Source organism: Antrostomus carolinensis, unplaced genomic scaffold (assembly GCF_000700745.2).
Source record: "Antrostomus carolinensis isolate BGI_N321 unplaced genomic scaffold, ASM70074v2 scaffold33944, whole genome shotgun sequence".
In the NCBI taxonomy this organism is placed as follows: domain Eukaryota; kingdom Metazoa; phylum Chordata; class Aves; order Caprimulgiformes; family Caprimulgidae; genus Antrostomus; species Antrostomus carolinensis.
In genome coordinates, this window is record NW_010309264.1 from 720 (window position 1) to 17,946 (window position 17,227).

General features: G+C 41.5%; 1 protein-coding gene across 1 annotated transcript; it reads left to right on the forward strand.

Annotated features, from left to right (window-relative positions):
• Nucleotides 1-228: 228 nt before the first annotated feature.
• On the forward strand, nucleotides 229-1,884 carry PTCHD1 (patched domain containing 1; the record flags this gene model as incomplete). The annotated part of the gene is made up of 1 exon (XM_010166063.1): nucleotides 229-1,884. A coding segment is annotated over one exon (1,656 nt), but the record flags the coding sequence as incomplete, so codon positions are not given.
• Nucleotides 1,885-17,227: the final 15,343 nt, after the last annotated feature.

Consider the following 17,227-nt stretch of genomic DNA (forward strand, 5'->3'; position numbering starts at 1 on the left):
AGCGATGCAGAACTCTCCTCAAGCTCTGGCAGTAAGGTTTGCTAGTCAGGTAGTGAATTTGCTCCTGTGACTTAGACCTCCATATTCATTTCTCTCTTCTGCAGGACGTTTACTTCAAGCATTGGTAACAGCTGGCTGTGTCTGCTTTGGGTCTTTTAGCATGTCCACATTACGCTTTTCTGCGTGTTGATTTGAGTACTTTAAACACTCGCTTTGTTCTCTATTGTAGGTCATGGGTTATATGGGACTTTTGAAATGTTGTCCTCCTGGAGAAAAACTAGAGAAGATCAACACGTTAAAGAGAGGACTGCAGCTGTATTTGCAGACTCCATGCTCTCGTTTTCCCTCACCACTGCCATGTACCTGGTCACTTTCGGAATAGGTGCCAGTCCCTTCACTAACATTGAAGCAGCCAGGATTTTCTGCTGCAATTCCTGTATTGCAATTTTCTTCAACTACCTCTATGTACTCTCCTTTTATGGTTCCAGCCTGGTGTTTACTGGCTACATAGAAAACAACTACCAGCATAGTATCTTCTGCAGAAAGGTACCAAAGCCAGAGGTATTGCAAGAGAAGCCTGCATGGTATAGGTTTCTTCTGACAGCCAAATTCAGCGAGGACACGGCGGATTCAGAGGAAACAAACACTTACGAGAGTCATCTTTTGGTGTGGTTCCTGAAACGCTATTATTGTGACTGGATAACAAACACTTATGTCAAGCCTTTTGTAGTTCTCTTTTACCTTGTTTATATTTCCTTTGCCTTAATGGGCTACCTGCAGGTCAGTGAAGGGTCAGACCTGAGCAACATCGTAGCGACCGCCACACGGACCATTGAGTATACGACTGCCCAGCAGAAGTATTTCAGTAACTACAGCCCGGTGATTGGGTTCTACATCTACGAGTCGATCGAGTACTGGAACACCAGTGTCCAGGAGGATGTGCTGGAGTATACCAAGGGCTTTGTGAGGATATCTTGGTTTGAAAGCTACTTAAATTACCTTAGGAAACTCAACATATCTACCGGATTGCCCAAGAAGAACTTCACTGATATGTTGAGGAACTCCTTCCTAAAGGCCCCTCAGTTTGCCCATTTTTCAGAGGATATCATCTTTTCCAAGAAATACAACAACGAAGTTGATGTCGTGGCCTCCAGGATGTTCTTGGTGGCCAAGACAATGGAAACCAAGAGGGAAGAACTTTATGACCTCCTGGAGACCCTGAGGAAGCTCTCTCTCACCTCCAAGGTGAAATTCATTGTTTTCAATCCATCGTTTGTGTACATGGATCGTTATGCCTCTTCAGTGGGAGCCCCCTTACAAAACTCCTGCATTAGTGCTTTATTTCTGCTCTTCTTCTCTGCATTCCTGGTGGCAGACTCTCTGATCAATGTCTGGCTCACTCTAACTGTTGCCTCAGTTGAATTTGGAGTTATAGGTTTTATGACCTTGTGGAAAGTGGAACTAGATTGTATTTCTGTGTTGTGCTTAATTTACGGAATTAATTATACAATTGACAACTGTGCTCCACTGTTATCAACCTTTGTCCTGGGCAAAGAGTTCACAAGAACTAAATGGGTGAAAAATGCCCTGGAAGTGCATGGGGTAGCTATTTTGCAGAGCTACCTCTGCTATATTGTTGGTCTGATTCCTCTTGCAGCTGTGCCTTCAAATCTGACCCGTACACTGTTCAGGTGCTTGTTTTTAATAGCATTAGTCACCTTCTTTCACTGCTTTGCCATTTTACCTGTGATACTGACTTTCCTGCCACCGTCCAAGAAGAAAAGGAAAGAGAAGAAGAATCCTGAAAACCGTGAGGAAATAGAGTGTGTTGAAATGGTGGATATGGATAGTACCCGAGTGGTTGACCAAATTACAACAGTCTAACTTGTTTGTTTGTTGCTTTTTTACATGAGGTCTTACTGAGGGAAAAAAACAAAAAAAAAAAAAAAAAGAGAAAAAAAGAAAAAAAAGAAACCAGTACTGACTAACTAACTGGGGAGAGGAAGAGGTTTGGAGGTTTTCCCTCCCCACTCTGAGCTAAATCCAGGAATATTCAAAATTATGGGAGAAATTTAAAAAAAAAATTAAAAAGAGCTGGAGGATTGTACCTTGCTCAGCTCCTGTAACAGGTATTACAAGAGAATTTGCACACACATGCAAAGAAGGGTTGAATTTTATATGCATGAAGTAAGATCTAATGAGAGAAGTTGGGTTCCTAAGCAGTCATCTGCATCGCCTGTACTGCAGATGCTGCAATTATTGTGGCTAAACCCAATCAGACTGAAAGGTCAACTGTCAAGGCTGAAGTAGCACTAAATGTTTGCTGGATGTAAAGGCTTTACAAACTTTCTGCACAGCAATAACTCAAGTCAGTGAGTCAGCTCTTATAGGTCTTAGCCATCACATATAATTTTTCTTTTCTCCCCTAATCTAAACATTTATGCAAGACTGTATAACAGATAGCAAACTGTACTGGGAAAGAAGGCAGTACACAGCAACCAAATGCTTTCCAAACACTTTTATGTTATAAATCACCTTTTTTTTTTTTTTTTTTTTAAAAATATAATTTTAAAATGTAAATCATCCCTTGTAATATTTTTAATCATGGTTTTATAGCTGTTTCTTTTCTTATAAAAACAAAAAAGAACAAAAAAACCCAGTGACTCTGTCACTCTAGAAAATATATAATTCTATTTTATACATATCTCGCTAGTTAAACACGTAATCTGCTTTACCAACTGCAATTTTGTTAGCACTCTACTAACACGTGCAAGTGGATCTAGCAGCAAGCAGAAGATGGTGTACTGAATATTTCAGCACCAAAATCCATGACACAAACCTCAAATACTAAAATGTCATCAAGAAAGTGAATGTTAGGGCTCTTTTAGTGAGAGCCTATTTCAGGCCATTCACTGGTAACGCACACTAAGAGGATTAGTGGGTAGTTTTACGTAATGTATAACTTAATCCCTCAGTCTTCCTAGAGCACCTGTGAAGCAATAGACCTTGCAGCTATGGGCTCTTCCAAGAGACAGTAGACCGTGAGAGTTGTTTGGAACAAACCAAAGGTTGGGACTTCGGTTTAGCAGCAGCAAGTTTAACAATGTCCCCAAAGAGCCCATATCTAAGGGGCCTATTGAACACCATGTCTGAGGGAATAAAAAAAAAACCAAAACCAAACTTAAAAAGATTACATTACTGAGTCTTTTTGGAGCTGTGAGTTCTAAATCAATAATTCTGTCAGCATCTGTGATGTGGAGTAATGCAGAAAAAGAAGCATCTCTTTCCTCCTCCACCCCCTCCACCCTTAAGAGTGACAGGCTCGTTACTGTAAGGTTTTATCATGTGGTTGAACCCCAGTGGGGATACGTAACCCAACTCTGTGGGTTTTGCTGAGAGTATTCCGACTATACATTGTCTGCAAAAACCCAGTTGCCGGAAGCTGGCTGGTGTGTGGGGTGGTCTCATGAATATATGGACTGTTGCTTTGTGGTGCAAGGTGAATGTATTGCAACCAAACTGCTTTTTACAGCTCGTCGGGAAAGTAAGAGTACTTGAAAAGTTTTCAGCAATTGGCACAATGTTTGCCTCAATCCCAGTGTCTGGAGGGCGAAGGGATACTGCAGGAGCCACGGGGCTTGGGCCACTGGGAGTCCACCTGTGTTACCCATATGGGGATGAGCACATCTGTGGTCACAAACCGAAGGTATGCTTCATTGCATGAAATTTATCTTTAGCATCCAGTCCCAGTGACCCCCAAATCACCTTGTGCAAAACCTGCAAATGCCGCCTAATGAATATTAATTTTCAAGCAAAGAGACACTTCTGCAGCTTCCTCCCTAGCAGAAAATAAGATAACTAGATATTTTGCCCTGGAGCAAAATGTTACATACCGACTAGCAAAACAAGTCCGCCGTGCAGCTGGCAACGTTTACTTTCCCCTGGATAAGTCCCTTCTCTGACCAGAAGCAAAGGAAGCTGTGTCCAGGAATGCACAGGCTCTTTGCTTGAACAAACAACATTTGCTGCGGTAGCAGCTGGGAAGCTGTAACAACAACTTCAGCCTTGGCAGGAATCAGGCGGACACCTTGAAGACAGCCAAATGAATGTGAGGCTAGGGGAAAGATCTGTTTCCCCTGTTTTCTTTAGATTCAGGCTTAGGGCTGTGTTTTTCAGCCAAAAATCATTCCTTGAATATACTTCACTAGATTTTCTGTGACCATCATTATGCCATTTAAGTAACAGTCACCCTATCTCCTGGCTGTTCAACAGGCAGCCGCAGTGGCTTTTAAACTTCTGAGGGCATTAGCAAATTAGTTGAGAGTTACAGAGGAATTGCAAACCACTTTTGGCAGCAGCAATCTACTGGCTTGTGGGACACCTGGAAGTGGGAGATGCGTGAAAGAGGCTGTTTGTACACTGCAGAGAGGAATACACGGCAAACACTGATTTTACACCTCTGCTATCCCTGATGCTATCATTTGCAAACACCCGACACAAAGCCGACTACCATAAACCTCTTCACATCTAATTGAAATGCATAGGTAGGAGCATCTTTAAAGAGATGTCCGAAGACAAGCTTGTAGTTTCACAGATCTCTCATTAAATCTCAGCATGTGAGGCCTTCGGAGATCTTCAAGGAGGGTGATAAAACCAGTGATAAAATTACTCCTCTAGCTCCAAACCTGTCAGAAAAGGGATAAAAAGGCACTCTTATGGCAAAGTGCTGGAGAAAGTGCTTGGGTGTCCACAGAAGACAGGACGAGAAGTCACACAGCCCACCCCCTTGCCCCAAGGCAGAGCCAAAGACATTTAAATCAATTATGAAGGATGTTTGTCCAGCCCCTTCTTAGAAATCTTTTTAAGAGCAGATTCCTCCCCTAGCAATTTCCCCCAGTGCTGTGTTACCCCACCAGTAACTAGCAATCCTGCTGGCCACCTGGGACTGGGAGGGGGAAGAGGAGCCATGCACCTCTCCAGACAGGAAGGGACAGGCCAGGCAGGAGACAGCCACTGAAGCATCCCCAAAACAGAGGAGACCCAAAACAGAGCCTAAAACAACTTACATTTTTCACTGTGTTTCACCTCAAGCCGCCATTCTGATCCCCACTTCCAGGCTTGGCGAGGTAAAGCCATGAAAATATCCAAGACATACTCAGCCCAGGTCCATGAGATTTCTGCCTGAATTCTGATGTGTCTGAGAGATGCACCAAATACTCTTTCTCTGCTGGTAGCTTGAATACCTCAAAATGAACCAGAAACGGCATGTTCTCAAGGTTTCAGATTATGTTAACCCACTTTGGCCTTCCTCCCCTGTGACTTTTTCCTCTGGAGCAATTATCTTCACCAGAGTAAATTGGTCCTCACTGTGCCGATTCATTAATAGGTGAAGATGCTGTGCTCTCTTCTTAATCCAAAGCACTCTCGGTGGCTCACTGTGCATAAAATCTTACCCTTACTGGTGAACCTCCATTTTGGAAGACTACCTAGACTTAAGCAGTTTTTTGTCATACTTTTAAGTGGCTTTTTAGCCCAGGTATCACTGTGGTTTAGCTTGCAATATAGATGACCCAATTTTTCTATAAATTCACTGAGTATAATAGAGTATTATACACTGTCAGGCACTAACTAAAATTTAACAGCAAAAATTTTAACTAAGGCTAACAAGACTATATAGGACTGTGGCTCACAGAGCACGTATATCTTCTACAAACATTAAAATTTCCATACAGTAAGGTATGATGTACAGTATATTTTTACTATTGGGTAAGCATGGGGAAAAAGAACCAACCTAAGTGCATATGACCGTCAAGATCAGTCTAGTTTTGTTATAATTCATTTTCAGTTTACAAGTACTCTATTTGGAGGAACAAATGAAGAGAGAAAAGTTGGTATAGTTGGAATAACTACGCTATAAAAATTGATTGATGAAGCCAGAATTTTCTGCCCAAAGGTTTAAGCAAAATTTCTCTAGTTAGATTAAAATTAGAGCTGTGAAGGCTGAGAAAAACCTGTCTGGCAAAAGAAAAAGAGCTTGTTTTCCAAAGACAAGCAAACACACTTATCATAGTCAACTGCATGAACCTGGAGGGAAACAGTACCAAAGTGGCCTGAGGTTATGCTGAGCCACATGAGGATTTGCATCTGCTCTCAGAAGTGTTCTGAGCCAACGCTGAATTCAGGTAAAATATGTACTGTAAATTGAAAGGTGTACTTTTAAATGCTTTTTTCTAGGCTGACTGTCCTCCTGTGAGCCACCAAATCCCACCTCAACCAACACCTTGTTTATTTTTACTCAAAGAGAAAACAAAAAGAGAGTGGCGGCACAACTGGGTGGAGTTTGGGAGAGTCAGAAGGAAGACCATGACTCCTCTTAAAAACAGTGAGAAAGCCAGAAACAGCTCTTTAGCAGGTGGTTTTTGTGGGAGAAGAACGGGTGTTTCTCCTATTCGTTAACTTTGCGAGTAGGTAGCATGTTCAAGGAGGTGTGGGGAAGGGAAGCAGAGTTCACAGGAGTTAGCCTTGGGATGGCTGTGGACCCCCAGCTGCTGTAGCTGCTCTCATGTGGTTGGGAGCTGCTGGCAGGATGGGAGCGCAGGATGAGGCTGAGGCAGCTCTGCTGAGTGGTCTTGGAGATGCCAGACCAAGCACTATGGCAGGGACACTTCCCATGTCACTGTGCGACAGCCCAGCCCGGCAGCTCCTGGCGTGCACAAGCTGCCACGGGCACAGCTAGCTCCTCATGTCATGACAGCGCTGCTGGGCTTTGCTGAACCAGAGCTCGTGGGGTAAGGCATGAGCCCTGTGGGAAACCACTTTTTGGAAGACCCTGGTCAGAAAGGATTACCCAGAGCCTTTTCCTCCCCTGCTTTTGCAGGTATTAGAAGCCCAATCCATACAAATTGAACTGTACAATTAGCTATGTAGGGGCAAAGTATTTCTTCCATGGTTTTATCCCTGCATTTATCACTAAAAGTACTTGTCATTTATTTACTCATTTTGAAATAAGTAAGCCTTCCTGGGGTACACAGAGCTCTGATGAGAAGGGGCTGTGGAGGGGAGAGAGCCCCTTTCCTGCCCCAAAGGTAGGCAGCATCCTCCACCCATGGCCAGGCACCACACCATCGCCACAGGGCACTGCCAGTGACCCCAGCCCAGGGCAGGGGCAAGGGAAACTGATTCCCCTCACCACCTCCCCGATCTCATTAGACAACATTAGGATGGGCCCCCTGGAAGCTCTTGTGAAACCTGTCCACTGACAGGAAAGTGTAAGGGAGAACTTCTGGGTTTTTCAGAGGGGGTTTTTTGAGAAAAACATGGCAAAGACATCCCAGGAGGGGATTCAAAGACATGTTCCTGCCCATGGTGCATAGGTTGGGACAGAGCAGCATCCCACAACGTGCCACCATTCACCCCATCGTGGTCCTGGCACAGCTTCCTGCCTGGAGAGAGGGCACCCCAGCATCACCTGCAGCTGCCTGGGGCAGCCGCCTCTCAGGCATGAATCCGTCTGATGTGGTTGGCGTTCTGCAAGTCATCACCTTTTTTTAATTTGGGAAAAGAAAAATAAAAAAGGTTAGCATAAATAATTCTAGGTTATTTAAGCTCCGAGAAGTCTTAATCTGTGCGTCAAATAAATGGCTGGCAAGATGTCAGGGGTTTTCGTTTGGGCTTTTTTTAACCTATTTTTACTATTTTTGTATTAATTTAGGGAAAAAAAAATTGTATAATGAATCTCAATGTATAGCATAAGCCTAAAATAAAATGGCTGTCTCTCTCTTTGCTTCCTGTGCTCCCAAACTGCTACAATAGTCCCATGCCATCACCAACCTAACAAACCAATTTACCTGACTCCCATCAGAGAGGAGTGCTGGAGCCCTGCAGGGGCACCTGCTGAAGCACAGAGACGGTGACGTCCCAAAGACGAAGAGCACACTGCTTCTCCAGTAGCCCCTCTTGTCCCAAGCTGCACACTGCTCAGCAGCACACAGGGAAAATGCATTTGCTTCACATCTGTTCCTTTTCATGTTATTGAGATCCAAGTTCTTTTTTGGGGGGATTCCTAGCTAATCCAGCAGCAGGATCCCAACCCAAGCAGGCAAAGCAACAGTGAAGTTAAAAATCTCAGCTTTGATCAAAAACTAGGGTTATCTGCTCAGACAAGAAGTAGACCGGCTGAGGTCTGATAGGTAGATCTGAACAGAATTATTACTCTTCAAAATTTTCTTATCACCACCTTAAGGTCCACAAAGTTAGGAAGCCACATCATCACTGAGAGACCCAGCTCTCCTGCTCCCCAGTAGAAACACAGCCACTGGCCCAGGATCTTCAATGACTGCGGTCCACCATCCTCCTTCCACACACAGGCAGACCACCCATTTCCACCTTTTCCCAATGTTTTGAGGAAAGTAGCAGCACCCCTATAGGCCCACCTGGACCAGCTGCTTTGGTGGAGAAGCAAACCATGACATCAGGTGACAACGGTGATAGTTACAGCTGCTCTGTCACACCTGGTTGCAGCAATGAGATAAAAATCAATTTACTTTAAAAAGCAGGTGAGCCAGACCCAAGCCCAAGTCACTGCAAACAGGAGCAGGCCTGAGAGCTGGTGGGATTTTGACTGCCAAGAGCTTTTGGATGCTTTAATGGGAAGTTTTGGTCTGCAATTTAAAGGTACTTGTCACCTGTTCTGGCTCCTGGCATTGTCCCTTCCAATCCTTCTTTCTCTCACTGCCTTAAATTCAGGATCCACAAGCACTGCTGGCAGAAATTCTGGCTGAAATAGAAAATCAAATTATATCCATTTTCTGCTTGCTAATCTAATGTAAGAGAGGGTCCATCTGAGCATCGTACAGGAACTTGAAGAGCAAAACTCCCATATGAGGCTGGTGTGCCTCATTTATCTACGTTAGCAAGAGCTGCCCATGCAATTCTCCATAGACCTTATTTACAAAAATCAGGCTTTCCAAGTGTGTAATCAGTATGTGTTATTCTGAAGATTCATTTGTATGTACACCTTCAGAATAGAGGCATGTTAAGCCTGATTTTTAGGTTATCAAGGAATAGAGTTGAGCCCAACAAATGTTCACAACAGCACATCATTTCCACATGCAATTCTTGCACTGCTGCATACAAATCAGAATATTGTCATTCCAAAATACCACATTTCCTCATTTGTACAACTAATTTTCACACAGAACTAGGCAGGATTATGGACACAAAAGAGTAAAGTATGCTCACATTTACATTCAGCCTGTAAACACCATTTAAACATATAATAGTTAATGGTAATATAGAACTTCTTGAGAGGAACTGGAGGTGTTTTGCTGATTTCAGTCTACTGGCAGAGAATAACTGAAATATATGCCAATGAACCTAGCTAAAAAGAACTGGGGAATAAGACACCTAACGGTCCATCAGCAGAAATAAAAGTCCACTTAAAAATGTATAGATATGGGAAATGTAAGAATCATGTTAAAGACTCTAGTAGCTGGGTATCCAGACTATGGAGTATGTCATAAATGAATGCAGAATATTCTATTCTGATTCTCTTCATCCACATTCAGTCCCCTTAAATATGATCAATTCTATGAACAAACATACTTTTGAGCAAGACTGACACTTATCTTCATAGAAATTACTGAGTTGCACAGGTGAAGCTTGCTGGAAACAAAATTTTAAATGTATGCAAACAAATTGATGCCAGAAAACACAATTTGCAACAAAATGTGCCTTCACATAGTGATTATGTTTCATAATAAGCAATCTGTTCACTAATGCTACAAGTAAAAATGATTTTATACTTGTCAGCTATACTCAGAAAAAAGAGAAGCCCCACCTATCTATATATATAGTGCGTACACCCCCATACTAATTATGTATTTTTATACGCCCAAGTCAAGTTGGCTTCATATAAAGAGAGAGAAACATAGTTGAAAGCTGATAGGAAGAATGGTTTAGTTGTCCTGAAATTAGTAATGAATCAGCAGTGGGGGAACAACAGAGAAGTTGGTAAGGAGTTTAGGAACAAAGAAATTAGCTGCAGAAATGCAGAGCTGTTGAGAAAGGAAAATACTCAGGTTTTATTTTGTCAGGTGAATGGGAGAGAATTGATATAAAAACTGAGTTGCAAAGGGAAGGAAGGTCTAAGGTAGAATGAGGAGTGAGCAAGATTATATGAGTGTATGTAATTGCAGCTGCAGTGTGTATTAAGGCTGTCTAATAAAAGACAGGGTCTGTCCATGTATGGAAAATAAAAATTCACAGCTGCCTAATTAAATGAATTCAAATATAGATTCAGTACCTCACTGCTTTGGAATAAAAGATGAATATAATTCATAATCTAATCTGGAGCCCAGAGCTGGAGACTTTAGCATGATATATATATACAATATCATACAGAAAAAAAGAGATCAGTTAAATAGATTCTGGCTCATCTCTTACTGGAAAATAACAAATGGACCCTTTTTTTTTTTTTCAATGCTTACTTAGAGAAGACCAGCTGACTTTTAACACTTATGAAATAGCCATACCTTCCTGACAAAATACTCATGTGTTGGAGGGATTTTTTTTTTCTTTTCTTTTGAAGATGTGATCAATTTTCTTTCTGGACAAAGTGAGCCCTCAGGCACATTACCTACAGCGGAAAGTGGGAAACATCAGCTCTCTTAAGGTGATTCCTGAGTCAAGAACATCTGCAATTGAATTTCTCTCTTTTCTCTCTTCTCAGCATGCTAGTGCAAGCTCTTACAGACTTGCCTATTGACAGTTTTACCAATCAGCATATCCTACCTTTGCCTGCAAGAACAGTGGGATTCTGCCAAGCCTCTTCTAGTGCTGGCTCCAGAGGCAGTGGCCACATTGTAATTTCAGGATTATTCCAGCTCATTAGCCCCTCTGGTGGGAGCCATTTCTGTCAATAGCTTGGATCATCAGGAAGGGTGGCTACAGCAGCTATCACAGGAAAGCCAAAAATGTTTACCTGCTCTGACATATCTCAGATGTATATGAGTGACATAACATATATTAATAGCTCTAGAAAGGCAAAGCATTCAAAACTCATTGTCAGAACTTCATATTATATTTAATATCACCATTTGTGTGGATGTTATACAGCAGATTTATAATATGGAAGTTGCAGAAATGGAGAGATTAAAGAGAGAGAGAGAGAAAACCATTTAAACTACTCATTTGGCACTCTCCAAACCTCTCTGTCAAAGGAAGAGTTATTGCCTCGCAGTCAGTGGTGACACCAAGCCTGAAGAATCTAATTTACAGGAAAAGGTTAAAAGAATTGGGCTTAGAAAGGGGAAATCTGGAGCCAAGATATGTGACTTTAGAATTACAAAAAGGATTGCTGACATCAGTGAGTTCCTTTTTTTGCCCAAAGTGTGCTTCAAAAGACAAGATCTCAGAATACAAAATGTTTTAAGCGAGAAGCAAATAATTGATGGAGAACATTTCACAGGTAGAAATGACAAATATGTATTGGAAACTGGAAAGACAAGGGAGATAAAAAGTTGACTCAGATGAGTAATGCTTAAATTTATTGTAGGGAACTCCCTAAAAACCTGCACAGCAAAACTCCCAAATGTACTCACAGCCCTGGAGAGTTCTTCAGGTGGTCTATTCCAGCACCAGGCTGAAAGTGAGGTAAGAGTTTTAAATTATTGACAACTGCAGCCAACAGAGCTTTAACCTGTGGAGCCTGGGTGAGGGAGAAAAGGAAAAAATGATGGGAAAAATACTTTAATGATGTCCTCTTTGCATACATCAACACCTCTCCACAGACTTCACAGGAGTTATAGCTAACAGTACCTGTTTAAAGCACAGCCCATCATTTTCCAGACAACTGTTTTCCTCTTTGAAGCCAAAGGCTGGGTTTCATCGTGTCAGTCTGCTTTCTAAGGCAGATGGTCCCTCTGACACTGCCCAAGTGACAGAGGACCTGGGACACAGAGGTGAGCACGGTCCAGCATGGGTGTAACGGGAAACAGACCATACCTGAGCCACTGCAGGGCAAAGCTTTATTAACCCTTCATCAGAGAGCCATGCAAAAGAGGGCATTCATCTTTGTAAAGTTCTTTAAAAGTTTATACAAAACATTGTCCTCTGTGGTACTCTGTAGATGCACTAAAATGTAGATGTGCTGTGGATGCCATCCAGGTGTACTTACGCTTGCGCTTTTCCGGTGCTTGGTAGCCCTCAGCCTTTGGCTTCATGCCACGCAGCCCGTCTGAGATTCATATTGCAGCTTTTATTGAGATAACTGTTTGGTGAAAAAATAATTTGTTTAGATTAAACTAATCTTTTTAAATATTATTTTTTTCATTCACCCCAGAACGTTTTCTCCATCTGCCATCTCTATCCTCTGTTAGTACTTTTGGAAATGAAGGTGGCCACAGTAGGAAGGAGAGAATTGTAAAGCAAGTAAAAGTCCCATTATTTTTGCTAAGTGGCAGCTGATTTTATGATGCTCAATTACCATTGTTTTTCTGAGCCTCATTTTCCACCACCAAATTTTCAGAAGGTGCCTAATCATCCTCTCCTAAACCAGGGAAACTATGGGGTTTTGGTTTAATCCAAGAAAAATGTAAGAGCTGGCTTGAAAACATGTTGCCCAGTGGAAATAAAACATTGGAATGGGAAGGAGAAGAGGACAGAGCTGCTATATTTGAGATTTTCAGCAGAAAATATTGGGTTTTCTTTTTTAAAAAAAGTTCACATTGTTACCTTTGTTCTGATAGGAAAGTCTTACTGAGGCTGACAAATTTGAAGCATATAAAATCATTTACAAAAACTTCTGTTCAGGAGGGGAGAAGCAAAAGGTGAGCTGGGAAAAGACATATCTTTTCTGACTTACTTCTATAATGTGTCAGCCTTGCCACAGACACAGGTAGCAGCAGTATGTCCTGTATCAAAGCAATGGGGTAGCTGTGTTTGGATACAATCATTTTATGGAACAGTAAAGTGGTAAATAGTTCCCCGGTAAGGCAGATACCCATCAAGCTTATTTCAAAATGCTGCTGAAAGGAAGAAAGGTATTGAGCTCTAACTCTACTGGCCAGGGAAGATGGATCAAACAAACTGCAAGAGAGCAGCATTCCACAGGAAGGCAATAGCAAAATCAAACAATAGCAAACGTGGTACTCGTGTGGAAACACAAATTTGAATGCAGAATCAACTAAATGTTACCAAAAATCTCCTGATTCGGGAAAAATAAAGTCAGGGAAAGATCATCAAAGTTCTAAACCCCTCTACAGTTTTTAACTTCTTGTTATGGCTTATGTGTAATTTCACCAGTTCCCTGATGCTCACACACCATTCAGATTCATAATTATTTCTTTAGCCATAGTTCCCATTAGTATACATTAAGTCAGCCAGTAAGCACAAATAAAGCATGCTTAGGTGGCCAGTCACAGATCTTGAATAGCCCAGGGTCAACCTTTACAGCTACTCCTGTTCCTAAAATACATATGAAATATATGTATTTCACAGCATAATGGGAAAAATCTGTACAAAATTCAAATCTACCTGAAAACAACAATTTGCTTTAAATAGACCAGACAGAATGCAAAAGCTGTTTCCAGTAAATACTTTTATAAGATCTAAATGTGAAGTATCTCTACCCAAGCCTTCTTGTCATGGAGAGAATGAATGTGAAAAAGCACATGGAATGCAATTTAAAGAAGCAAGCAAGCAAATCATGGCCAGATTATGTCTATAAAACCTTGGCAGTTGACCTTCACTGGGTGAGGATGGTAAGTGGTTTGGAAACTCAGCATTTCTTCAAGTGGTTGAGTATATTTTTGCCCTTATCAAAATATGAACCAGTTCTTCAGGTAAAGACTGATCACGCAAGGTTTGTCTATTTGCCTACTCTCAGTGAGTGTGAAAAAAATCATATTCCTAAATGAACCTGTGATCTCTTCTGATTTTGATTACTTCAGATGCATTTATTTCTGTTAACCACTAAGGGGAAGAAAATCAGAAATAAAAATGCTCCCAATCTTTAATACTTTTTCTTTTCTTGAGAATGTATCCCACCTCTCCCATTAGCTTCTTCTTTTGCTATGCCAGATCTCTCTTATGAAATTCCCCAAATTCGGCCAATTGGCTCAAGCACTCCCCTAATACGCTCTTGCAATTGTAAGCACTCAGGGGTTCCACTAAAAGGGTGGCTGGATGCAGCTTCAGGACTAATTGTATCCTATGAGTTATAGAATTATGCACCAACAGCTAAAGGACACAATTACAAGATGAACTGTTGTGACACACACTGTGTAATGTCATACAATCAAATGCAATGTTTAGTAAACATGAACCTCTTTGTCATTTTGTATTTATTTATACAGGTTTAAAAAAAAATAAAGCACACATTTAAAAATATCCCTTTCTCCATTGTGTCTCTGCAGCATTATGCAACTTCCCAGTGAGGCCGATGGGTAGGAAAGGACTCGGTCAGTGCCTGGGGGACTAGGCGATGACTAGCCAGGAAAATGCAATGCCTGTTTGATTGAATTACACCTGCAAAGAGAGAGCTACAGCCTTCCAGAGGGAGTGGGAGAGAGGAGGAACAGCTTCCCAGGGGTTAGCTAGGAGCTGCCAGGGTGGGAAAGCCAAATTTCTGCAGATATAGGAGTCTTAACTAGGTCACTGCTTAAAGGACTGCATTTTCCCAGCAATGTGTTTATGGCCCCTTGTGCTAGTAATGAAACAACAAAGGGTTTCTAATGCCTGGGCTCTCTCCTCGGCCACAAAGCCCTTGGGAAAAGGAAAGGGGAAAAAAAGGCTTCTGTGTGTGGTTGGAGAGTAAGTAAATCTCCAGTGTGCCCTAAAAACAGGGAGGTGACACACAGGTCTGCAGAAAGCCAGGCTAAGGCCAGTTTGCCCAAGGATCCACAGGTTGTCCCTCCAACCCTCCTTGGCATGCAAAGGCACTGCTTCAGAGACCTCCATCAGGACTGTCCCCCTCTCTGCTGGGAGTGACAGCGCACATTTCCAGACAGCTCTGTCTTTCTTTAGAGAAAGATTTTCCTGGCACTTTGCCCTCCCACACTGCCATCCTCCTTCTCTCTCCTGTTCTCATTTATTCTCATCCTCATTTATCTCACACACACACACATAAGATATTCTGATGCAAAAGGATGATCTCAGCCCATTCCCCTCCAGCTTAGGCCAACACAACTTCCATTGGCAAAGGTCGGCAATCTATAATTCTGCCAAAATGAACAACTTTCTGCTTTCCTCACTAAACCGCAGAAACGGAGAAAGATGGTCTAACAACTGATATCCAAAATACTGCCGAGGGAGCAAGGGGCAGGCATGCCACTAATTTTTATAAACAATGTACTGTGAGTCTAGTGTAAGTACAATGAGTGCTGGAATTAATTCATATGTGGAGAGGCCATATCATTCTTTTTTTCATTGGTTACAGGATCATAGTATTTTTTGTGGTAGCAGTTTTGATCTGTGCTTTGAATACAAAGCAATTACAGTGTCAAATGGCACTATTTGGGGGGAAAAAAAGTGACTGTGAAATTTAATTGTGTTCAAATCCCAAAGTTATTGTGGCATGATAGGAATTATCATGTCAAACTTCAACTCCATCTCTGTACTCTGTTGCTACACATTTGCATTCTGTGTGTGTCTATGCATATATTTTGTGCAGTCAATGTTACCCTTAGTAGACAGATGAAAGGGAGATCCCACATGGGCTGTCCAGGGCTACGTCTATTCAACGTTTTCACTACTACCAACATGAATAGTGGAAGGGCAAGTATATTAATAAAATATTGTCTGTAGTACTACGTGAAGAAGGACTGCAGAATTTCAAAGGTTGAGAACAAAAGTCAAAATGCACTTGATACACTGGAAGAGTGATGCGAAATCCGCAAGAAATTCAGAAAAGGCAAATCCACAGGGGAAAGAGAAACCAGTGGAGCAAACACAAGATGTGGAAAAACTGGTTAAGCAGAAGTTCTGCAGGAGATCATCTGAGGTTTCACTTGGACACTACTTCACCATGAGTGAAAACTATGGCAATGCTACAAAGCCACCACATCTAATCCTTACCCAATTGATTAAAAGAATAACACACAGAAGACATGAAAGACAATTTTTTCTATTCTCCTTGGAGCTGATGAGTCTTCAGCTGAACACTGTGGGCATGACACTTGGAAAGAGTACAGAACTGAATGAGAATGAGGAGTCAGGAGGATTTGCCTTCTGCAGGAAAGCCTACTTAGTCTAGCAGAGACAAATTTGAGAAGAACCACAGTAACACTTTTCTGTATGAAAAGGATATATAAGAATTACAGGTATCAAATTGGTTCCCGTGTCCCCTGAAGGTGGGACAAGACAAAAACACCTTAATTTGCAGCAAATATAATTCAGTTTGCATATGCTAATTCCAAGAATAGGCATGCACTGGGAATAAGATGCCTAGGTTGACTGTGGAACCATATGAACCTTATTTAGCAGGGTTTAAAGAACAGCTTGCACTCAAAAAAAAAAAGCTTGAAACAACCCAGATACTGATTCAGCCCTTTTTCTACAAGAATTCAGTATTTTCCAACTCGAGTATGGTATAGCGATTTAGGTTGCCCCAAGCCGTGTCCTTTTAAATTGGCTCAGATTGGGTATTCGGAAACAGAGGCACCTAGAATTGCTTGTCATATTACTTAATGTAAAAGCTGGATTCTTGGCCTATAGAGTCTGGGGTGTGTTTAAGAAAAATGGGAGATTTATGTATCTGTAGCTAATACTTTTAAGTATGGCAATTTAAAAATTTGTAGCAATTCAGCCACAAGTAAGAGGAGAAAATGTGATGTCTTCTTGTGTTTTCTGGTGCACTTTAATACGTAGCTGTGAAATTCAAGCTCTTTGGCTCACAGAAAAACTCTACCATAAAATATTCAGTAAGCATGGTCAAGGAAGTAAAGGATAAAAGCAGAAGAAAAAGACAAATTCATTTGCTGGAGAGACAATTATTGGAAGTTTAGGAGAAGAGAAATACCAGACTAAAGACTTTCTCCATTTCCTTCTTGCAAATCAGTCTTTGGGTGTTTAATGAGTTCCTATCAGTCTTATCAGTCTATGCAAATAATTCACAATGAATAATTTATCTGATTATTTTTTTTCTGTTTGTGGGATATCTAAGAGCAAATTAGTTTCCTCTCACATATTCATTATTCAAAACTACGTTAGCACAGCTTTAGGTGAGTGC